General features: G+C 53.1%; 3 protein-coding genes across 5 annotated transcripts in view; 2 read left to right on the top strand and 1 right to left on the bottom strand.

Moving 5' to 3' along the window:
* The first annotated feature begins 70 nt into the window (after positions 1-70).
* Mfap1 (Microfibril-associated protein 1) lies at positions 71-7,246 on the top strand. Its single transcript, XM_037231165.1, has 8 exons — positions 71-435; positions 2,005-2,290; positions 2,598-2,784; positions 3,274-3,411; positions 4,122-4,226; positions 4,678-4,835; positions 5,664-5,913; positions 6,315-7,246. Exons 1-8 carry the CDS (start codon positions 363-365, stop codon positions 6,498-6,500), a joined length of 1,383 nt encoding a protein of 460 aa, XP_037087060.1. The 5' UTR covers positions 71-362; the 3' UTR covers positions 6,501-7,246.
* A 268-nt stretch (positions 7,247-7,514) lies between these two features.
* Positions 7,515-15,480, bottom strand: MED7 (mediator complex subunit 7). Of its 2 annotated transcripts, none has more exons than XM_037231166.1 (4): positions 15,395-15,480; positions 11,559-11,876; positions 10,185-10,460; positions 7,515-9,060 (listed from the first exon to the last, which is right to left on the bottom strand). In XM_037231166.1, the coding sequence occupies exons 2-4, from the start codon at positions 11,778-11,780 to the stop codon at positions 8,869-8,871; spliced, it is 690 nt and encodes a 229-aa protein (XP_037087061.1). In that variant the 5' UTR covers positions 11,781-11,876; positions 15,395-15,480; the 3' UTR covers positions 7,515-8,868. The 2 variants fall into 2 exon arrangements, with proteins under 2 accessions (XP_037087061.1, XP_037087062.1); XM_037231167.1 differs by having other exon boundaries at positions 15,405-15,469.
* A 1,042-nt stretch (positions 15,481-16,522) lies between these two features.
* Hmbs (porphobilinogen deaminase-like protein l(3)02640) overlaps positions 16,523-23,471 on the top strand; it is an 11,442-nt gene continuing 4,493 nt past the window's right edge. The window contains exons 1-4 of one of the 2 annotated variants that reach the window (XM_037230542.1): positions 16,523-16,597; positions 17,268-17,399; positions 21,767-21,839; positions 22,533-22,716. In XM_037230542.1, coding sequence (XP_037086437.1) covers positions 17,361-17,399; positions 21,767-21,839; positions 22,533-22,716 — 296 coding nt within the window. In that variant the 5' untranslated portion in view covers positions 16,523-16,597; positions 17,268-17,360. The remainder of the gene's footprint in view (positions 16,598-17,267; positions 17,400-21,766; positions 21,840-22,532; positions 22,717-23,471) is intronic. The other variant, XM_037230543.1, reaches the window with a different exon arrangement.

Genomic DNA, 23,471 nt, shown 5'->3' with positions numbered 1-23,471 from the left:
GCTTATATCGCACAATCCTCAGGATAATCTGGTAGCTACCGAAGCAGCCAAGAACAGTATGCTACGTTCCCTCGCTCTCTGCAGAGCGCTGATCGAGGACATTGAGAGTGGAGCAATACTTACAATTTGAATTGGAAAGTAGGGATTTGGAGTTGGCAGGTGAAGGTACTCCAGATAGCTTTGATGCTTGTTTTACCACCTTGTAGCTAGTACAAATAAGGCAGAACATGTTCAATCGTTGAACTGAAGAGAATTGAACATTCCAGCGGTGTGCGTTGGATGCAAACGTTTTCTTAGTTGCAAGACCACGAAGGCTGTTTGCGATTATATCTGATTGAGCATCGCATATTGAATCAATCAAAATGGATAACCCATCCAAAATAGGGATACAGATCAACTCCACTGCTGGTGCCATCCCCATCAGAAATGAAAAAGGTAAGCATTTCTTGTAGTGGTTATTTAGGTAACAGAAGAGAATTGTTTGAAGTAAGCAGCTTGTGGGTAGCCAGTGTTCTGTTTTATAAAAAGAAGATTGGGTATGTAAAATAAGGAAATGCCTTATGCAAGTTTCAAATGGTCACCTCATGGAAGACATCATGAGCTTTCACCATTTGCTGTTAGACCACAACCGCCTGCAACAATCAGTGTGGATGAATGTGCATAAAAGAGCACCTGCCATTGTTGCAAGTTTGTGCCTGGCATAAGAGCAGTGTTCCTAATTTTTCACTTATTGTATTGTGTTTTAGGATGGTTGGAATGGTCGGACTATCAATGGTCAAAGATACAATGACCTGTTGCCTTATTTATATCACAGGTGTTGTGCAAGCTTGTAATGGTTCAACCTGTTTGTATAATGCCTGTTTTAGGGTCAGTTTAGAGAGATGCAAATCTGAAGTAAAAAAAAAAACATCAAATAAAGTGTGTTCCTGCTGCCCACATCACATGTTGCCTGAATGGCAAAGCTAGAAGCAGCCTGTTACAATGGTGCTTAATAAGCTTTTCATGTTTAAGTTGCATTGTTTCTTGTTTACTGATGACCCATACATGCTGACAAAATTATGCTATGGCCAGGATGAGAAAACAAAGCATTCAAACACATCTTTGAAGCAGTTTGTTTTAAAGACCAATTTATGCTATCCCTTGTCATTGGAACTATTCAAAGCTTCCAGAACAATTATGATCTTCCACATACAGCAAGGAAATAGGCATGCATATTTATACATTTATAAATTTATAGTTTGAGATTCACATCTTGTAAGTCAGGTATAAATTGCTTGTTTGAAAATGTGCATGATATATCCACCTGTGTTTAAATTTTGAGTAATGGCTAGGGAAAGAGCAGTGAGGCTATTCTATTTGGAACAGCACCTTTATGTTATGGGCAGAATGTGGTGGTGGTGTGGTCTGACAGGTTTAAAATACAGATTCCAAATTATAATGGCCAATATCGACAATGCCCATGGGACTCGTAAGGTACATGGGTTGTCTGTATAATGGCTTTCCATGTTTGTATGATGTTTTCCTCCTAACGTGGGCAGTTGTTGCTACACATTAGTTACCAAACTTTGCATTGTAGAGATTTGTGTGATCAGAGCTCACAGTAAGCAGTGCTTGAGCATTTTCTGATCCCACTGAGCAATCAGCTGCTTATCTCCATCGAATCAAGTTACCAAACTAGGTCTACTTGTTTTTAATAAACAACATGTGTGACTGGCTATCTTTGAAAACCATTGCAGTCATTTTTAGATTGGGAAGTGTCATTTGGTTAGGTGGAAAATTGTGTCATTTTAAATGGATGGCTTTTTAGATATTTGGATATCATTATCAATTGAAAGCAAGGTGGCATCAACTTACCTTGACCTAGATCTTTGTATGGCTAGCTCTAGGCCTAGTGATAAAAGCTAGTTATTGGCTTACCAGTTGCTTTATCTTAGCCATACACTTCAGCCTACATGTCACCCTCTGGTGTCTGCTGTCTCTGTACTGTCCAATGTCGTTCTGCAGGTCAGGTGTACATGCAGAAGGTGAAGGTGCAGCGTTATGTCACCGGCAAGCGGCCCGACTACGCGCCCTCCTCGGACGAGGAGTTTGGCTCCGACGACGAGTTCGTGGCCAATCAGCAGCAGCCGGCGCCCGGCGAGGAGCTGGAGCTGACGGAGCAGGAGCGTGACGACCCGCGCCTGCGCCGCCTGCAGCGACTGCAGCAGCAAGAGCAACAGCAGCAGCAGCAGCAACAACAAGAGGAGGCAGCACATGACTCGGACGGCAGCGACACCGCGCCCCGCAGACGGTACAGAGCCGCGGGAGGGATGATTCCGGCGGGGGTGGGGCGGCTGGCGACTGGAGGGGGGTGGGACGGGGACGGCGGGGACTGAAGAGAGCAGACTTCGCTGGGTTTGCAGGGGGATGGCTGCTACGAGGGCCGTCCACCAGTTAAGGCCTCTGACGAAGTTGTGTAGGTGGCGTGGCTGGAATACCTACATGTTGGTCTCTGCGGGCACCCCAGTTGGTGTCCTGTTGGTCTGCTTCCATGTCAATTAGCAGCTCAGCATAGCGAACGCCGTAACCGACGTCACAACACCCTTTTCCGATTCCAGGGTTCATGCTCCCGAAGTATTGGAGGACAGCGATGATGGTGAAGAGGATCTTCAGCGACGACGCAGGCAGTCCTCAGATGAGGAGTCAGACTCTGGCGACTCAGAGGAGGACCTGGACGATGATGAAATCGTCAAGAAGCGAGAGATGTTGCGCGAAAGGGCTATGGCAAAAGCCAAAAGGGAGGAGGTACGGTTTGAATTTGGTTTGGCTTGTCTGCGACGCCTGTTCGAAGACACGGGCTGCTCTGTGCAATGCTCGTACAAGGCTATGAATATGGTGCAATGTGCGTTTGTGCGCTGTAAATATCCATGTCTAGAATGACTTGCCATTGGGGCTGAGCATGCCCGAGCACAGTATTCGCTGCTGTTTCATACCAGCAACATCTTGACTTCACTTTTAGCTTATGACAATAATATTGCATAGTTTGCTGAACGTAAGATGCATGGGACTATTTGTGATGCGAATATTTCACATGACGGGATCGCACAGTAAGCCTTGCAATGCCAAGGTATCTGATGGTACACCACTTCTTACCAGCACTTGCAATGTAAGCAATATCTGCATATCTGGTTGAATTCTTCGTTGTTTTCTCACTGTGATCGCAGTTGTGGCTTCTTCTCTGTTTAGCTTTGCTGAACACAATCTTAAGCAATCACGATTTTTTCCGCGGCTTAGGAACTCATGGAGGTAGAGGAAGAGAAGAAGTCGGAAGACGAGGAAGAGGAAGAGGAGGACAGCTCTGAGTACGAGGAGTACACAGACTCGGAGGAAGAGACGGGTCCGCGGCTGAAGCCGGTGTTCGTCAGGAAACAGGTCCGTTACAGCACAGACGGCGGCCGGTCGGCTGGCCGCCGCCGATGATTGCGGGTTGGCCGGCTGCAGTGCCGTATGCTCGCTCGGCCGGCTGCAGTGCCGTATGCTCGCTCGGCCGGCTGCAGTGGCGTGTACTCGCTCGGCCGGCTGCAGTGGCGTGTGCTCGGGCGGCCGGCTGCAGTGCCGTGTGCTCGGTCGGCCGGCTGCAGTGCCGTATTCTCGCTCGGCCGGTTGCAGTGCCGTATGCTCGCTCGGCCGGCTGCAGTGTCGTGTGCTCGGTCGGCCGGCTGCCTCGCTGGGCCGGCTGCAGTGCCGTGTACCTGTATGCGGGTAGTCTACTATAGCTCAGTCTGGGACGCCGGGTCAGGTATGTGAGACTCAAACCGTCCGGTAGGCAGCCAAACTTTGGTCGACACAGTGTTTGCGCAAACAGACGTTTGTACGATGCAGAACAATTTGTATTTTAATCGCCTGCAGCGGAGCGTGTTGTGGAATGGTGGGCACAGGGCCACAGGGGGATTAGATGCAACCCGGTCGTTAGCTGCCAAATGGGCCCGACACATCGGCCAGTAGACCCCACATAGGCCTGTCATGGCCACTCGGGTGCCGGTGTTTGACTGGCGGCTCCGGTGATGCGACAGCGTGCCCTTGGCGCAGCCGGAGCGGCTGCGTCGGGCTCATACGGGCGCTGTGCGGCGCTGCTGTTGCAGGACCGGATCACGGTGCAGGAGAAGGAGCGGCAGGCGGTGAAGCAGAAGCAGGCCGAGCTGGAGGCGCGCAAGATGGCGGAGGAGCGCCGTCGGGACACCCTCAAGGTGAGGCGGCCCCAGCGGAATCCGCCTCAGCTGGGCGGCTGGTCGCCTCGGTGTTTTAGTTCGTTCTCCAACTCCCAAAGTGGCCAATGCGCGACCCTTTACACAGCACTGGGATTTGTTGTTTTTACGTGGAGAAAGGTATCAACGCCGAGATATTCGCGACAACATGTGATCGAGTAATTCAGACTTCTGTTTCGTGACTAACAATCCAAAAGAGGCCCCTCCCGTTTTTGGCCGGCACACACATGCGGCCTCCATCGCGACAACGGACTTGAGCTGTCAAGATGCTGACGCTGGTCTGGTGGGCTGACATTGATCAGTGGCATTGATGGACGTGATTGTATGCGCTTTTGCACGGACTCTAGCAGGCAGCTAGCGTGTGATAGTGGAGCCAAGTCAGGCGGCCGACGGAGCGTAAGTGACTGACCGGAAACCGCGATGCCCCGGTCAGATGGTGGAGTCGGACATTCGGAAGGAGCAGCAGACATCGGTCGACGTCGACCCGTCGTTCGCCATCGACACCGACGACGAGAACGACGAGGCGGACTACGAGCTATGGAAGCTGCGCGAACTGAAGCGGATAAAGCGTGACAAGGAGGAGCGTGAAGCGTGAGTACCCCCCCACCCACACCCCCCAACGCTCCGCCGCGGCCGCGCGCCCCGTGCCGAGGTCGCTGACATTTTAATATGTTGTGTTTTGCTCTTCTCATCCCCAGTGTTAAGTCTTAGGCTGTCGCCTATTCCAGTGTTCTGCTCGCTTAGGCCTGGTTTGTGGCTGTGTATCTTTGTTTTGTTTGTTCATACCCAGGATACATCCTGAGATGTTGTGTTTGCCCTGCATGTATGGAACCAGGCAGGCCAGTGTGATGTTTCCATCACATGTTTTGTATCTCGTGCTCTCCCACCTGTCCGTGGTCATACAGCTGTTGTCAGTTATTGTCCACATTGGACGGTCGATGATTTTAATGTTAAAATTCAGCATAAAAATCACGCCATTTACCAAGCGACTTTAGTTTAGTTCAGGTGAACAACCTCTTTTATCAAACGTTTACATACTTAACAGCTTATTTTCAGCGCTGCGAAAAGTTGCAGCATTGAAATTGGTAACGCTGCGGTTATGGAGTCTGTCCGCAGTCTACGTTTGATTACGTAACATAACGCTGAGCTTTCTTCAGCATGTTGGTCGACAAGTCGCGCGGTGGCGACTCCTCTCTTCTAAGACCATTTGTGTGTGTTTCTTGAGGTCCAGTGTTTCTATGTAGTTGAGGGCCCGTCTTGTCTTACGTCCCCGGATGATGTTTCTGTGTCGTCGGCTGCCATCCTCCGCACTGCCCACCCGGCGCTCACGGCTCACTCTCGTCGCGCCTCGCCCCGGCGCCGTGCCGACCGGCCAGTCCCGCCCGCCGTCTGACGCCGCCGCCTGCTCTGCACCGCCAGCCTGGAGAGGGAGCGACTGGAGCTGGAGCGGCTGCGCAACATGACCGAGGAGGAGCGTCGTGCCGAGGCCCGCAACAACCCCAAGCAGATCACCAACAAGGCGGCCAAGGGCAAGTACAAGTTCCTGCAGAAGTACTACCATCGCGGCGCGTTCTTCATGGACCGCGAGGAGGGCGTGTACCGCCGCGACTTCTCGGGCACCACGCTCGAGGACCGCTTCGACAAGACGGTGCTGCCCAAGGTCATGCAGGTCAGTCCCAGCGCCGCCCGGCCGCGGGACCGGGCTGCCAGTCTTACTCCACCGCCAGCCGTCGCCACGCTTCGGACACGGGGTCGGGCGTCAATTCTTGTTCTACAGATCAGCCGCCCAGTTGACAGGGAACAGGAGTGCACGTTACTACCCAGCCGTAGCACAAGGGACCGCTAACACTAGCATCCACTTATTCCTGCTGCTGTTGTTGCAAATTAAAACTGAATCTGGTGACCATTGCGACCATTCTTCTGTGACTTTTGCGCGTACCGAGAGACCCGCGGCGCTTCTACCCCAAGTATGGCTGTACGCCGTTCCTCTTGACTGTCCATGCGCCCCCTCCCCCCGTCACCCTCTGCACGTGGCGGGCATGTGTGACGGCTGCATCCTCGTCCCGGCAGGTCAAGAACTTCGGCCGGAGCGGACGCACCAAGTACACACACCTGGTGGAGCAGGACACCACGTCGTTCGACTCGGCGTGGGCCGTCGAGACGGCGCAAAACGCCAAGTTCTTCAACGTGCAAGCCGGCGGCGTCAAACAGATCTTCGAAAAGCCGTCGCTCAAGAAGAAGCGCACCAAGCCGTGAGCGCGCCGCGTGCGGTGCTGGACGGACGGACGTCGAGTGCTGGTGCCGGCCGCGTCCGCCGCCGCGGGGGTCCTGCGTGCGTCAGTCGCTGCGTGTGTTCTCGCATCCCCGGCCTTGTCGAAAGCGCGGTTAGCCCGGGTTCTCGCCCCGGTATCGTCGCGATCCTCGCCAAGTGCTGGCACGTACTTGCCCCTGGTGGCGAAGATGCGAACTCTCTCGACGAGCGGCGCGTGTGGCATAGTGCGATGAAATGCGAATCATTTCATTGGAGTGTCGTGGATGTGCCCGCGCTCATGAGCGTGCTTTGCGTGAGAGCGATAGGTCATCGTCAGATGTCCCGTAGGGACATGGATATGCCCGCCACAAATAACGTCAGAGATAAGCTGGTCTGGGTGTGCCGCGGAAGTGGTGGGCTGCAGACATGGCACAGGCACGATGCGTTGGTTCATCTCGGCTTTGTGTGGATATACACCGCGCGTCTCTCGGACGGGTGAGATGAAACGGAATTTGCCACATTGGCTGCAATCACCATTGTTTTGATGAAATGCATTACTGTAACTCCCTCTCGTCTTCAAAGTACTGAAAATGAATTGATTTGCTCGATATCGGGTACAGCTCATCTCATTTGCCGCAGACATTTCTAATTAAAACAGCACACTTTCCCGATAAACGTAGATCGCGTGCGCGCACACACATTCATCCCACGTGCTATCCCGAGACAATTTTCAATACATCCATTTCATGGAGAAAGATGTTCCTGCGCCAGTCCGTGTGTGTCTGCGAGCTGCCAGGATCAAGTGACTGTACACTGGTTTGCCGACGGCGCCGGAGTTGTCACTGACCCGCCATGGTACTGACACCGCTGCCCGCTGCTGCTGTGCCGGTATTAGTTGGTGGGTCACGCGTAGACGGGGCGAGCGCGGCTCGGCTGTACATGGGGTGAGCGGGACACGAACCGACGTGGGGCGGCTGGCCGATCCGGCGAGCAAACGTGAAGATCAAGAACACGCCACGCTATTTCACCACTCACTGGCCGGAGCGAGGGCATGTTTTATTTAATCGGTGCTGCCGTTTGTGGTAGGCCTAAAGGTGTAGCTCGCTGGCCCCGCGGGGCCGACAAGTCGCCTCAGCATCCATCACCGTCACGTGACAGTGTCAGAGCTGGACAATGACCATGACATGTCAAGGTCATGGCCACAGCCTGCCCATGTTACCATGGCTAGCACTGCACGCTCGGCCAATGGTGAGACACGTGCAAGCGGCTCGCTAAGATGAGCTTCCTCCTTACCTGAGCTATTGACGCACAAAGTATGGAGGTAAATGTAGGTAACCACAGACTCGGGAGCTGTCTGCAAACTGTGCAATGCAATTACCTATTCACGACGCGCGGCCCATCACACGTCAAAAACAGCTGCCTCGCCGCTTTCAACCTCTCACCACCACGCCGTGCAGTCAGAGTTGCCAGCCATCACACGCGTCCGATTCCACCAGCCCGACAGCGGGGTGAGGCCGCGGCGAGCAGGCGCACGCGCTCGCTCCGCGGGGTTCGTATCCACATGTGTGTGCTGACACTGAGACGCGGCCCGCCTCAGCGGCTGCCGCCTGGCTGTCGTTCTCACGGCGAGCGGACAGCTGGCCAGCGGCGTGGACCGCCGATCGGATACACGGCTACACAGGCTCGGCCAGCTCCGGTCCACAGCCGGGTACCAGCACAGCCCGGCTCGGCCAGCTCCGGCCAGCAGCCGGGTACCAGCACAGCCCGGCTCGGCCAGCTCCGGCCCGCAGCCGGGTACCAGCACAACCCGGCTCGGCCAGCTCCGGTCCGCAGACCGATACCAGCACAGCCCTGCTCGGTCAGCTCCGGTCCGCAGACCGATACCAGCACAGCCTGGCTCGGTCACCTCCGGCCCGCAGACGGGTACCAGCACAGTCCGGCTCGGCCAGTTCCGGTCCGCAGACCGATACCAGTACAGCACGGCCAGCTCCGGTTCGCAGACGGATACCAGCACAGCATGGCCAGCTCCGGTCCGCAGACGGGTACCAGCACAGTCCGGCTCGGCCAGCTCCGGTCCGCAGACGGATACCAGCACAGCACGGCCAGCTCCGGTCCGCAGACGGATACCAGCACAGCACGGCCAGCTCCGTTCCGCAGACGGATACCAGCACAGCACGGCCAGCTCCGGTCCACAGACCAATACCAGCACAGCACGGCCAGCTCCGATCGACAGACGGACACCAGCACAGACCGGCTCGGCCAGCTCCGGTCCGCAGGTGCGCTCAACACAACAACGTCCGTGTACTGGCCCGGCACCGCCACCCTCTGCCGGGCACAGCGACGGGGACCGGACGGCACTCTCGTCCCGGCCGCCTACGTGGCGTCCATGATCTGACACATGACGGCGTCGAGCCGGGCGAGCTCATCGGCCGGCTCGGCGGCGGCGTCGGCGCTCGGCCGCGGCGCCGCCTCCGTCGGCACCAGCAGCTTCGAGTCGAACTCGTCGCCGCTGGGCAGGGCCTGCAGCGCGCCGTTCACCGTGTCGAGCACCTTGTCCAGATGCAGCTGGAAACGACGCAGTCCACGTCAGGGCACCCTCACCTGGTCAAGGTGCGGCTGTATACAACGCGGGCAAGATCAGCACCCTGTCACATTCGGGCGCGGCTGGGAGCAGCGCCGGTTGTGCGGGGAGGGGGGGGGGGGGGGCACGCATCACCTGGCGAAGGCGATGCCGCACCCGCTGGCAACGGCTGCTGCCATGAGGTCTGTGTACCGCGCGGCGCGAGACCTCGGTCTTTTGAGGTGCGAGATGCGCCCTAAGGACGGGGCGCGGGCGTCCCATCACTCGTGCAATGTCTGGCGGGCGTCTCATGATTCAGTACCATGTTCGGCAGGCATGGCAAGTTCAGGACTGACAAACATCCGAGCATTACGGCTAACCCAGGTAATCCAGATTGCGATTGACTCACCAGATCCTGACAGGGTTCGCCGGTCTGAATCACCACGCCCGTGCTGATCCGGCTACACGCAATAAATGTCTTTGGCTTACTCGACTCCGCACGTAACTCAAACGGCCGCCATTGCACCCACACCACATGTAGATGGCGCAGCGGACGGCCCCACATCGGCGCCGTAGCCCCGCTCGAGCCCGCCACGCCATACGGCCAGGGTCGAACGCGCTGCCACACCAGCTCGGCAGCCCCCCGGGGAACTGACGTACGAAATACACGGCAAGCACGCCATGCCCCCCGGACGCAGGCGGTGTGGCCCTTGTCACTGAGCGCGGCAGCAGAGCCACCTCCCAGGGTCAGGTCTGCACTGAGCGCGGCAGCAGAGCCGCCTGTCAGGGTCAGGTCCGGGCAGCAGAGCCGTCTGTCAGGGTCAGACCTGCACTGAGCGCGGCAGCAGAGCCGCCTGTCAGGGTCAGACCTGCACTGAGCGCGGCAGCAGAGCCGCCCGTCAGGGTCAGCTCCGGGCAGCAGAGCCGTCTGTCAGGGTCAGACCTGCACTGAGCGCGGCAGCAGAGCCACCTCCCAGGGTCAGGTCTGCACTGAGCGCGGCAGCAGAGCCGCCCGTCAGGGTCAGGTACGGGCAGCAGAGCCGTCTGTCAGGGTCAGACCTGCACTGAGCGCGGCAGCAGAGCCGCCCGTCAGGGTCAGGTCTGGACTGAGCGCGGCAGCAGACGTCACCTGGAACCGGTTGGCGATGTCCAGCCGCTGTCGCTTCTGCAGCTCCAGGGTGACACGGAGCGCCTCGCGCGCCTGGTGCGGCCGGAACTCGTTGATAAGGTGGTGCATGTGAATAAACAGCAGCTTGATGTCATCGATCTTCTCCAACCGCTTGCTGGAGTCTGGACACCGAATCAGGATCTCCAGCAGATCCAGGAAGTTGGCCAGCACCGAGTGGTTCAACTTCTTCAGCTCCTTGCGGTGGTCAAAATTAAGCGGGTACAGCCGTTTAATGCCCTGTGAAAATAAATGGTGTACTGTACATAGCCAAGACTCTTACGGCATAACGGCGGCTTCGCACACGATTTCAACAACAGCACACCACACTTGGATTGCTCTATAAGCACACAAATCACTGCATTCCGCAACAGGTTCTTGGAATTTCTTTCCGCCGCCCACTCCGCGTACGCCAATCAAGACGAGCTTAGCCTGCAAACATTCGGCGCTTTCAGACATAAACAGATACAGTACACCCGGCCACATGCTAAATCGCCGCAACAATGCGAAGACCGTCCGACCCAAACCCTGTCTGGCAGCGCTGACTCGCCTCGCGTTGATACACCACATGTGGACGGCAATGAATCTCGGCACTGAATGTTCGGCCGGTGACAGCAGGAAGGCTGCCAACCGGCGCACAACAGAGCATGTCTGGCTGAACGGAAAGCACCGGCCAGTGTCGAAGGAACTAGCATCCACCAGCAGCCGCAATGGATCGAACGATACGTCAAGAAAGTGGCATGCTTAGTGCCAGCTTCAAACCACATCAGTCAACCTATGACAGACATGAGCCCAATATGTCTACAACAACCGATACAATTTTGCTGAGGTTCTAAAGACAAGTAGAGGGATTGTTTAATGCTTCACCGTCCATCTCCGTCAGCAGCGTAGTGTTTATTCTCGACGTGCGAACCTCAAGATCGCAGGGTCGAAGCTCGCAGCAGTCGAAAACTTTGCGGCCGTAAGAAACACATGGTTGTACGCCAAACAGCATCAGATCGCGTTTAACACTGGTAAAGTCGTCCTGACAAACACCGGAGAAAAAAACGGCGAAAATGTTGTGAGAACAAAAGCGTTATTAGCAGGGGCGACAGTCCGAAGTCCGAAAACTATTCCGTCTGTAATAACCGCGGACCGTCATCGCTGCCTGACCGCGCCGAAGAGCGGATAGCCGAGATTAACCAGCTCCTCTTACGCACAGACGATGCCATAATGACGAAAACCATGCCACGGTCCGTGGCAGACGTCCCACAGCGCCCAACGTCAGCGTCCCAGCTCAACACAGGTCCGGGTGGCTCTGCTCTCCGCTGGCGGCGGCGGCGGCGGCGGCCGGCTCACCTGGTTCTCCAGCGGCTGGATGATGGGGTCGTCCATGCAGAAGGCGCTGCCGAACATGGAGTAGGTATCGTGCGTGGGAGGCACGGGCGGCGGCGGCGGCGCCAGACCGCGCCGGTAGCTGTCGTCCGTGTACAGGCCGTACGTCTTGATGGAGGGCAGCGGCAGCGAGCTGGAGACACCGGCGTCGCCGCCGGTCGCCATGGCGCCGCCCGGCACCGACATGCCGCCGCTCTGTCCTCACCCTTACGTCAGTCGGCGACAGCGGCAGCGCGGAGCTCGGCAGCAGACGGGAGGCGGGCTAGTCAGACGGTCCGGCACCTGGCGGCACACACGCGGTCCTTGCAGGTCGTTGTACAGCACTGACCATAGTCGCAGATCCCAAACAGAGCATAGCTAACAGAACCGGGCCGAATATCATAAACAGCTCGAGGTACAACACTCCCGGTCTCATAAGAACTATTCAGAATTTCAATTTCAACGAAGTGGTATACGTTTCAAGACATCGCGGCAATGATCACAAACACAGAAAAGTTGTTCAGTGCATTTGCGAGGAACATTACTCACATAGATAAGACAGGAGTGATAGCCTTATTCCTTGGACAAAAACCAGAATGGCAAGATAGATGAGTTGATATTTCGGCAACATGCCTCTATCGAAATAATAGCGCAGGCTTCTACTATGTTTCTGCTAGGAATATGTTTATTACACAGGCTGACAGAAGACAGTTGCAAAAAGCGTACTTTCTTTTCATGTGGTGTGGTTTGCCATTTGCCGCCCAATGTCTTTTTTCAGAACCAGACTTGTCATGACTGTCGACAAATGTTTATTTGAAATGCCCGAGTGTTCCCGTTTTGAGTATATATGGTGTGGTCATTGTTTTATTAGGGAATTTGCGAAGTGGCGGAAAACGTGTATATCAGAGTGCATATAAAAATGATTTGGCATGGCTATATGTCTTATTGGAGGTGGAATGATCATGAACTATGGCGCGAATCAGAGACCCACAGACTTCTGAAGGACTTCTTTAATCCCAACAAGGGCCTTCTAATCCAGAACAGGGGCATCTTAAAAGACAATTTCATATGATGAAGAAACCTCCTGATCCAGAACCAGGACTTCCAGGTTCATAGTCGGTGCCTCCTAATTCACAAGGGCCTTCTAATCCATAAAGGCAGTATCCAGAGCCCCTCCCCCTCAACACAAAATGAGGGCTCCTGATCCAAATCAGGACCTAACTCATTTATAAAGGGGCTTTCTAATCCAGAAACAAGGCCTTTTGATACTGAGAACAGTCTTTTGAACCCAATTAAGAACATCCTAGCTCATCTACAGGGCCTCCTTGATTCAAATTTGGGTAACATATGTGTGACTGCAAAACTTTTTCAGCCTGGATTAAAGGGCCTCCCAAAATGGGAGCAGCAAATACATACTTTTGCCCTATGCCTGCCAGCAGGGAATGGGGCAAGGATACCTGCCATCCTGTGAAAAATGACACCCTGTGATGACATGTGACAAAATTTTGCACACCTTTCACCATTTTAACCATGTTTGCCAGCATGACCCTCAATTTCTGTAATAAAACCTGGCAATGAATGTGCATACCTTTAGCAGGCTGATGAGCATTTAAAACAGTAATCTTTGTTGCATGTCACACAAAAAGGTTTCCTTAAATTTTACATCAGACCTACCTTAGCACAAACTTTCAATGGATTCTTAACCTCACTGGCCAGGCCAAATCTGGTTTACCTTTTCCAGTATGTCAAGTTACAAAAGCATCCTGTCATACACCTTTCATCAGCACCACATAGCAGAAATAACATAGTAACAACCAGGCAACATGTTCTTGGGCATACCAGACTACATAGAGGACTCACCTCATGACAACAACAGGCCCAAGCAAAGGAATAAGGTGTCTACCACCCATGTTATTTGAGCTGGTGGCATGAGCACTAATCACTTGAACACTGGCTTTGAGCAATAGGCCCAGCAGCCAGCTTTGCCTTGTACCAGAGGCAACCCAGCTACAACATGAAAATGGACCTCTCACTCCCCAGCTCTGTACTGGTCAGTGGCCAGGCAGAACAAAATACATCCACTGTGCCAAATACCAGTGGGCCTATTTCCATCACACCTCCAACCTTCTCCAAATGGATTTGATTATTCTTGCTGCTCCTCCAACCTCTTCCCCCTGTTCTTTCAATGGGTTTGGAAAAGGCTGTGACAGACATCAGTGGTGCATTCATGTGTCTTTTAGGCTTGAATTGTTGTGACAGCAGAAAAAGGAAAAGGGTTGATTTGGCATTAGTATGGGTGGATTAGGGATTGGTGCTGGTGCAGGTACATAGCTTTTTAACTGGATAGTAGCTAGATAGCTAGATAGATGTTTTTAACTTTTTAGACAGTGGATGGCATTTTGATACTTATTATACAGATGCAATTATTATCTATCATGCAAACATACCATATGAAATACATATTTTTCTGCACTTTTAATACCCCACACTATTTGTTAGTGTCAAGACTGTTAATTTGTGCACATACAGCTCATATCTCCTCCAAAACTGTTTCAGTCATGGCAGATTTGGCACAGATTGAGCACTCCTCTAACCTCCTCCAGACTCATGCCATCCTTTTGGGTAGGGAGTAGCAGGAACAGACCCTAGGTGTCATCCTTGTACTCATGTGAGCTCAACTTAGGTCAGTCCAAAGTGGGCTGGATTTTACTTTTTGTCACAAGAAAATGACCTGGATAATTTGCCTGAAATTATATTTGCATCATCATGATTATTTGCAACATTAGCTTCTATACATTAACACTGGTGCTGACCAGGCACCAAACTCTAACAGCTGTGCTCATGGCATGTGTGCACTGAAATTTTTGCTGCAATGTTACTGCAGCAAAGAACATACTCAGAAAACAATGCATTTTTAAAATCTGACTTAATGGCAATAATGAGCAGCTGGCAGACAGCAAGTCCAAGTAAAAATGGTCTCATAAATAGGCAGTCAAATTACCACTTTATCACGATCTATCTTACATGTTTCAGCACCTTTACAGTCACCTAAAATATATGTTCTGAGCTGATTTAAAGAAACACTATTTTTATAACAAACCAGAAGGCCTGGCTATGAAAACAAGAAATGCAACAAAGTTTACTCTGTTATTGTTGTTGTTGATTGGAGTTTTAGGGCACCTCAACTAAAGTTTATACTGCAGAACTGCACTGGCAGAAAGACTTAGCTTAAACTTAGTTATGAGACCCACTGGTTGCAAGAAACCTCATCCAAGGTCACTCAGCAATAAATATATGTACTGTCCTGAATGCCTAGTGCATTCTCCAAATAGGTGCATTCAACCTGGTACATGTGCACCAAATGGTGCTGAATCTTAACTTATATCCAATATTGCACAGTATAGTAGCAATGAAAACAACCTTATTTGTTTTCATTAAAAATGCTTGAAACGCTTTTGCCTGACATTCTCTTTAACACAAAATAATCTGTTGAGCACCACCCTATGCACTGATATTGGCAATGATTGTGCACTTGATCCTGACCACCCTGATTTGGCAAGCATGCTCTGAAATCACTGACATAATTTTCCTACCACTGCTGCACCCGACACGTTCGGCAAAGCTGCGTTTAAACAGTCTGGGTCAAAGGCCTTCTTGAAATCGAGTTACATGGATTTGATGGAGACATGCTCGATGCTGGTCACAGGACTCTGCCCGGTATTGGAGCGCTATAAATCAACCGAATCAAGCATGCAAACTACGTTATTTTCGTAAGAACAGACGAAACAGAAGTTTCAAACACTGCTAGCATAATCATTTACCTCTTTTTACCTATATCAGCAAAGAGCAACGTCCTCTCTCACAATCCCTCCCCACAAATACCCAACACCAAGGCCCTAAATCTAACACACTCGCCGAACGCGTATTTATTCTAGCAGGCATGAAATTTCCACTTTATATAACAAATATTTTATAAAGCTACCAGATCAGAAGTTGTATTACCTGCGCGCGAAGTATTAAACCAAAACGCATCAGAACACACGCACACATCGACAAATGCCGCTGTGACCGTGCGGCCTACGTGGTGTGGTCTTTCAAGCTCGTACGAATTAGCCAAAAGGTCGCAACGATACTGAGCACGGTAAGCCAATTTTGTTTTGCCACTCCATACGTTCGATGAAGTGTGGGTTTCCGGTTCGCTTCCTACTGGCCCTGATCTGTGACGAGGTTGTAACAAGTCCTGGTCTGACACAAATTTGAGCTTGAATTATGCATTATGTTAGTGAGATAAGCATAGGCACAAGGATGCCTCTGAAAGGGTGGAGTGGAACGGGGGCGTGCCCAAATAAAGCTCGCCCTGGTGTCTTCAAGACAAACGTCAAGGTCACAACATGCCAAACCCCGGCAATGATTTGCTTCCGTTAGGACCTACAATAAAATTCCTGTCATTTTAATATTCGTGATGTTCAGTTTCATCACACCTAAAAAATAATCTCACAAGAATCAAAAGCCAATGTCACAAGACGCTGTACCCGGAAATTTACTCGTTTGCTTAAGAAATGCCACGAAAATTGCATCATATGAATGCGTCAGATGTCAGCTCTGCCACACTTCCAAAGAGTAACTTTCAAGGTTAAAGTTGAATGTCACAAAACGCGATACCCCGGCATTTATTCGCTTGATTTATGAATACCGTAAAAAAACATATATCGATGCTCAGGATGCATGCCTTTGTCATACTTGGAAAACTTACTCTCCAGGTCGAAGGGCAGGGTAAAAAGCCGCGATGCCCGACATTGGGCCACGGCCACGGCTGTTACGGCGTTTATCGGGCCGCATCCGGGCAAGAAAACCTCTCTGATTTGGTAGCCTTGTAGGGGACTCCACAAGTGGCGTTTTTACGTCTACAGGAATATATACGAACACCGTTCCCGACTCGCACCACTCACTCGAGCGTTGAGGTGGCGCGTGGTGCGGTCCGCGCAGCTGTGGTTGCTGTAACAGTACAGTGTGACGGCCGGCGGGTATGCGCAGATTCTCTCTTACTGTTTTCTTGTGCTGTGGTTGTTACAGTTATGGACATAGTGCTTGAACGATGCATTGGATTGCAGGGTATGGTGTTAGAAAGATTGGCGACAGGAATGTTTGTTCGGAAGCGTGCTGGTGAAATGGACATTTAAGGTTTCCAGCCATATTATCCTTCAATTGTTTCTTAAATTTTCCTTGTTATTTCACACAGCAAGGGCAGGACCCTGCCTTGGTACCTACCTGCCTTTTTGTAGCGACTAGGTCCATGGAATGATTATGTGGTATCACTGGTGAAAGCCCTGGGTGATTCACAGGGGAAATTGTCCTTTGCATTGGACAGCACTTGGGTGTTGGGTTCATGGTTTACACAAGCTGTGTTAAGCATGTTCCCAGAACCCAACCTGCCCATTCAAGCTATTGGGAGCATGTTGAGATGAAAAGAAATGAACATTAACAAGTGACTTTTATATCAACATATACTCATTCTTTTAATGCTGTGTTACAATCCTTATCATTGTGCTTCTAGCTCTGAGTCTCCTGTGAGCTTCCAGAGTCACTACTCTGTTTCGTTTGTGTTGTCACCTTTTTTGTCATGTGTGATCTTGATACAAGATGTGATATTTTCCCTATTAATGTTGTAGACTCCATGGCCGCTAAATGTTTCAGAGTAGAACCAAACAAGGACAGCTCTTCATTCCGGTTGTGATCATCAAGTGATACAGAGTACATTCCTGTACAACATTTTCAATATTCTTGAAGATGGAAAAGAAAATACGAATTGGGACAAGAAAGAGTGAGGTAGGTTTTTACAGCTGGTGAGAGATGGAGAACCTTTATAGCTGATTAATTGTGACAGGATCCTTCACAGCTTTTGAGCAGAGACAATGGATTACAGTGGCAGTCAATGGGAGACATTCAACCTGCGGTATACCAGGAGGTTCTGGTTAGATGACGTTATCAGAAAAGCATTGGCTGTATTGCCAAGACTTGATATTTCATCTGAGCTCATGGTCACTTGTGGCTATACACAGTTTGCTCACAACCTTCAACATATTTCATGGTGCATTGAAAATCAACTCACAATGCCTGGAGACGAGGAGCCCAAAACCCTTCTTATTTACACAAGATTGGACTGTCACAGCTATTGATGGGAGATAGAGGACCACCACAGATTCTGATAGGGGATATTGGACCATCATGGGTACTAACCACAGATATTGAGTGCTGAGACACCATGACAGCGGATAAATCAGCGATGAGGCTAGCAGCGCCAGGCGGTAAACTCGGTAGGAGTAGCGAGTTCGCCCATCACCGCGGCTGCTGGGAAGCACGTGAGCGTGGAAGAGGGAGGCCATTTGACTGGCATGGACTGAACTTCTAAACCCACCATGCAGCTACAACAGGGCCAGTGGCCGGACTGCGCAGCGTAGGGACGTCTGGCGCTTGTTACGGGCTCGGCTAAGGTGTGAGGAGCGGTTGGCTTGCTGGGATCGCAGTTCGCAGCCCAGCGCTCGCGAGCCGACCCATCCGGCGGAACCTTACCCATCACATCTTGCTCTAACCGCGACCAGGCCGACACGGGCCTTGTCAACAGACGGCCAACGGCTGACCTCCAGTAACGATTAATCGGCCATTTGCCGGATGCCTGGTCAAAATAAGCTGCTCTCAGCAATTTCAGGCTGAGAAACGCGCGAACGGTAGAGTGTTCGGCACTTGGGAGTGGTCACACGTGTTACCTAATGTAGACGTAAGCATGAGTTGGACGCACGGACCTACAGGCTTGCCAGCTGCCACTGCAAGCATGCAGTTACAGACGTGAGGAAGAAAGGACATGAACATCAGCAAATGTTGCGGATATTTGTTCTTGATTTTCTGGAGCGCAATAATGGCAGTGATACTGGACTGCGGTCTGCGTTCAGGGAGCATCGCGTGAATCGGCGTCAGCCGGCCGGGGTGCGCCCTAGCTGATGCAGGGCGGCAGTGTCAGATACTTTGAATCGGCGTCGGTCGGTCGGGGTGCGCCCGAGCTGATGCAGGGCGGCAGTGTCAGCAGCTTTGAATCGGCGTCAGTCGGCCTGGGTGCGCCCGAGCTGATGCAGGGCGGCAGTGTCAGCAGCTTTGAATCGGCGTCAGCCGGCCGGGGTGCGCCCGAGCTGATACAGAGTGGCAGGTAATAGTTCAGCTCTTAACCGCAGGTGGTAGGACAAAATGATAATTTATGGTCTGTCATGGAACGTCTCTCAGCCGGGGGCCTCTGTTTGGTCCGGGCAGTTCAGTCAGTGGACCTCTGTTTGGTCCGGGCAGGTCGGTCAGTGAACCACCGTTTGGTCCGGGCAAGGTCAGCGGGTGGACCACCGTTTGGTCCGGGCAGGGTCAGCTGGCGGACCACCGTTGGGTCCGGGCAGGGTCAGCGGGTGGACCACCGTTTGGTCCGGGCAGGGTCAGCTGGCGGACCACCGTTTGGTCCGGGCAAGGTCAGCTGGCGGACCACCGTTGGGTCCGGGGAGGGTCAGCTGACGAATCACTGTTTAGTCCGGGCGGGGTCAGCTGGCGGGGCGCGCGACTGTAGTGCCGGTGGACTTTGTTTGAATAGCTATTTTGCAGCGTAATATTGTCCCACGGGCAGGCCTTAAGTGCAATGCCATTTTAAGTCCAGTTTATGCGAGGCCACCCGCCACAGTGAGCTCACCATGTTGCGCCGGCGCATAGGCTTTGGGGTTGGTAAGGTAGTCCTCCGCTGCTATGGTGCAGAAGGCGTCGATGTCAGCGAGGCTGGTCAGGGTCAAGTATTCCGCCTGGTCACTCTGTTGCGTTCTAAGTTAGGATCAGTCAGTAAGTGATTTGCTTGTGTCTTCAGGGACTAGCGTGGTGTACTGCAGCTAATCCATGCTGACTAGGCAACCTCTACCTGTTAGGTTAGTTGCAGCTGAGCGTAATCGCAGGCTAAGGCGTGTATTTTGTGTGTCATCTACGCATGTTTCCGTTAATGGCTTCCATTCTAAATGAGTTGGACCGTGCAATGAGGTATATAGGCCGTGTTTTTGTATGTTGTCAACCACTTTCCGGTGTAATCAGGTTGCACCAATTCTCTAATCCTGTTTGCGCCGTGTTGCGTGGCCGCTCGCCGCCTTCCCCTTGACGCCGGCACTGGCGTATTGTGAAGCCGGCACTGGCGTATTGTGACGCCGGCAATGGCGTATTGTGACGCCGGCACTGGCGTATTGTGACGCCGGCACTGGCGTATTTTGACGCCGGCACTGGCGTATTGTGACGCCGGCACTGGCGTATTGTGACGCCGGCACTGGCGTATTGTGACGCCGGCAATGGCGTATTGTGACGCCGGCACTGGCGTATTTTGACGCCGGCACTGGCGTATTGTGACGCCGGCAGTGGCGTATTTTGACGCCGGCACTGGCGTATTGTGACGCCGGCACTGGCGTATTGTGACGCCGGCACTAGCGTATTGTGACGCCGGCACTGGCGTATTGTGACGCCGACAATGGCGTATTGTGACGCCGGCACTGGCGTATTTTGACGCCGACACTGGCGTATTGTGACGCCGGCACTGGCGTATTGTGACGCCGGCACTGGCGTATTGTGACGCCGGCACTGGTGTATTGTGACGCCGGCACTGGCGTATTGTGACGCCGGCAATGGCGTATTGTGACGCCGGCACTGGCGTATTTTGACGCCGACACTGGCGTCTTGTCTGCCGTCGCTGGCACTGTCAACCACCTGCCCAGGAAGCGACGGAAACACTGAGCCAGGCGTTTGGCCTTTGGTACCCTGACCGCCACAAATTCCGTGGCTCCGCGCTAGTTGTCTGTGGCAAAGCCGGGCGATTCGTGCACAGGTGCTTAGAAGCAGGCGGGCGCAAGTACTGGTCCGACTTATGGCCGGGGGAGATATCAGGATTTAAAGCGAAGGCTTACCCCACAGCGCCCATACCCCCCTTGCCGGTATTCAGAAGCAGTACGCTTCAGCGGCAACTCGTTGTTGAAAGCCTACAAAGCTGAAAAGCCTCCACACCCTTTGAAGGTGCCTAAGTTACACCAATGCTTGGCGGGAACGGCCTGGTGGTGTGTCGGCCGGATGCGTGCCGAGGAGCTGGGACCGCCCCGCCTCCGTCCCGTGGCCGGGAAACTCCGCCGTGACGTCACGCGTCCCGGCCTTGACGTCACCGAACGGCGGCGTCGCCCGCTTGGCCCGCCGCCACGCTCGCCGACTGCGGTACCCCCTGATCCACCCATTGCATCGTGTCGCCGATGCGGTCCTGTTCCACCCGTGGCATCGTGTCACCGATGCGCTCCTGTTCCACCCGTGGCAGCGTGTCGTCTCAAGCAGCTGTGCGAGGGTCGGCGAGGGTCCGGTCAGAGCAGGGGAGGGGGGGGGGGGACACTGGGGAACCCCCACAGCTGAGTCAGCTTGGTGTATCGGACATTGATGAGAGGGGGGGGGGGATAGGACGGTTATCAGCGGGTCGATTGAACGTGAGCCAGAAAAAATCAACATGAATCGTTTTGTACGTTTTGACCGCGTGATCTTGCGATTTGGGATCACGTGATTTAGCATGTCACCGTGGCATAGTTTCATGAAGCGAGTCTACGAACCTACGAATTTACGCCATATCGAAGTACAAAGTGTAAATAAGCCGGTTTCATAAAGGCTGGTAAACCCATAGGTGCATTAAAGCAGTGAGAATGTACAACTTTTCTTCTTGACAATGTAAACACAGTTGAAACCTTTTGGCGCTCAAACGCCAGAGATGGATTTTACCAATCATATTGTTTGTCTAAAGCGATCATTGATTGTGATGTTGAAACTTGTCAAGCTGCGCCTCGGTCTGCCGGAGAAATTACAACCGTATGTCGTCAGATTGGAACAGAAATAACTGCAGTCTCGTTTTCCAGTACACAAACGTTGTGCAGTCAACCCACTTGTCATCTAGGCCCTCCGACAGCGCAGTCCGTGGGTGGTATGTTGTTCGCGCTGCTCTCTAGCTTGTCGTGCCGGGTTGGCCTCTGGTTTTCTAGCCCGGGCTGTGTAGTTTCCTCGCGTGTTTCGTTCAATCATTGCAGGATTAGTGTGCATTGCCGTTATACGGGAAGCAGCCTCCGTCTGCCGCGTTGTTTTTGCTTCCCTCACTAGCTCCCTGCGTGTTCCAGCTGGCCATGGCCCAAGCTAAGTGGGTAGAGGCAGAGCTAAAGAAGCTGAACCCCCAGCTGGAGACAGAAATAGGTGAGATGGGTGCTCCAATGATGCGTCGTGTCTTTCCCTCCCGTGCGGTGCCCCCTCCGCTGACGTGTGTCTTGCCATGTTCCATCTCGTCTTGTGAAAACGTTTGTGCCGTTGATTTGCGCTGTCGTTAATGCAGACGCATGTTAGGCTGGCGGCGGGGTGGAACGACGGCTCGGTGTGCGGTGCCTTTGCATGACTAAGCTCGCAGTGTGCATTTCAGGTCCGTTTCTGCCACTTTTCCGTGCGATTGTCATCGAGCGGGCGTCGATCACGCAGATTTTACCCGTTCTCGATTTTGGTGCTAGTGTGTGTTACATAAAAACGCGGTCACGGCTTGCGGTGGTGAACAGTTATTCCGTCTGCATGTGCGGTTGTGTGCGTTTTTTGCCCGATTTTGAACCTAGTTTAAGTTGTGTAACAACACGTTTGTTGTTTACAACTGTGAGAAGTCATCCTGTCTATATGTTCGATTGTGTGCGGTCGTTGGTCCCGATTTTGAAACTAGCTTGAGTTGCACAACAACCCGTATGCTGTTGACTACGGAGAATGTATATCTCGCCAGCAATTGCGGTTTCACAAAGGACATGAGCTTGGGGACTATAATTGTGATGCACCTGCGTTCTTCAGCTCGACCCCGGTGTGTGGCCGGTTGTTGAGGCGTCGTTGCTGAACCAGCCATCTGTCTGTCGTCAGTGGGGATGACCACTACTGGTGACCAGATCTTAAACAAGCCTCTCAGCAAGATCGGCGAGAAGAGCCTGTTCACCAAGGAACTGGAGCGGGCGCTGGAGGAGGGGAAGGTGGACATGGTGGTGCACTCGCTCAAGGACCTGCCGACCACTCTGCCGCCCGGCATGATCATTGGCGCCATTTGCGAGTGAGTCCTCTCGGTCGGGCGGCGTCCGCCTCTGGTGAGTCCTCTCGGCCGGGCGGCGTCCGCCTCTGGTGAGTCCTCTCGGCCGGGCGGCGTCCGCCTCTGGTGAGTCCTCTCGGTCGGGCGGCGTCCGCCTCTCGTGAGGCCGATTCTGAAGAATGTGACCCGGCCGCCCGCCCGTCTAGTGCTGGCGCTATTGCGGGTCAAACAGTGCTGACATCGCCAAATGATGGTTCACAGTGCGTTCTGTCACACCGTGTAGCTGGCTTCATTTCTAACCATGCTCCGGCCGCTGAGATTGACAAAAGTCCGTACAGACGCCCCCCAAAATAGGCCGACATCGCGTGGTTGGCGCTCGGGTGCGCGTGATGGTCTACGTCCGCCGACCCATGCCGCCACTGATGCGACGGAGCCTCTCCCCCTCTGGCATTGGTAGTTACTATGATGTCGCCGCGACGTGTGGTCCACAAGATCTTGGTCTGTATCATACTTTCCGGCTTTTTACAGTTTGACATTCTCACTTCGCATGATTTGCGAAGGCGAAGACAAAATTCTGTGGACGATGCAGCGTCACAGAAGCACTTGCTTAATCAAGCAGCTTACATGCTTGCCTTGGAAATCTTACTGCACACATTAGAGGTCTGCTTCCTTTTACTAAAAGCGTCGTGGCGACACGACCAGTCTGGCTCTGAACATGAAGGCCAGTGCAAAGTGCGCTCGGTCGGTGCTAGGCGGCTGGAGCTCCGCAGGCACCGCCT

The sequence above is a fragment of the Pollicipes pollicipes genome, unplaced genomic scaffold (genome assembly GCF_011947565.3).
Source record: "Pollicipes pollicipes isolate AB1234 unplaced genomic scaffold, Ppol_2.1 Scaffold_6686;HRSCAF=7923_pilon_pilon_pilon, whole genome shotgun sequence".
Classification (NCBI taxonomy): Eukaryota; Metazoa; Arthropoda; class Thecostraca; order Pollicipedomorpha; family Pollicipedidae; genus Pollicipes; species Pollicipes pollicipes.
Note: the sequence above shows the minus strand (reverse complement) of the source record. Positions and strands in the feature narration are given on the sequence as shown.

Excerpts from the sequence above, each read along its gene's own strand:
- Mfap1 (XM_037231165.1), top strand. The coding sequence starts at position 363 with ATGGATAACCCATCCAAAATAGGGATACAGATCAACTCCACTGCTGGT. Across the intron at positions 2,785-3,273 it reads CAAAAGCCAAAAGGGAGGAG|GAACTCATGGAGGTAGAGGA; the intron begins GTACGGTTTGAA and ends TCCGCGGCTTAG. Across the intron at positions 4,836-5,663 it reads GACAAGGAGGAGCGTGAAGC|CCTGGAGAGGGAGCGACTGG; the intron begins GTGAGTACCCCC and ends CTGCACCGCCAG.
- MED7 (XM_037231166.1), bottom strand. The coding sequence starts at position 11,780 with ATGTCGGTGCCGGGCGGCGCCATGGCGACCGGCGGCGACGCCGGTGTC. Across the intron at positions 10,461-11,558 it reads TCCAGCCGCTGGAGAACCAG|GGCATTAAACGGCTGTACCC; the intron begins GTGAGCCGGCCG and ends TTATTTTCACAG. Across the intron at positions 9,061-10,184 it reads ACATCGCCAACCGGTTCCAG|CTGCATCTGGACAAGGTGCT; the intron begins GTGACGTCTGCT and ends CGTCGTTTCCAG.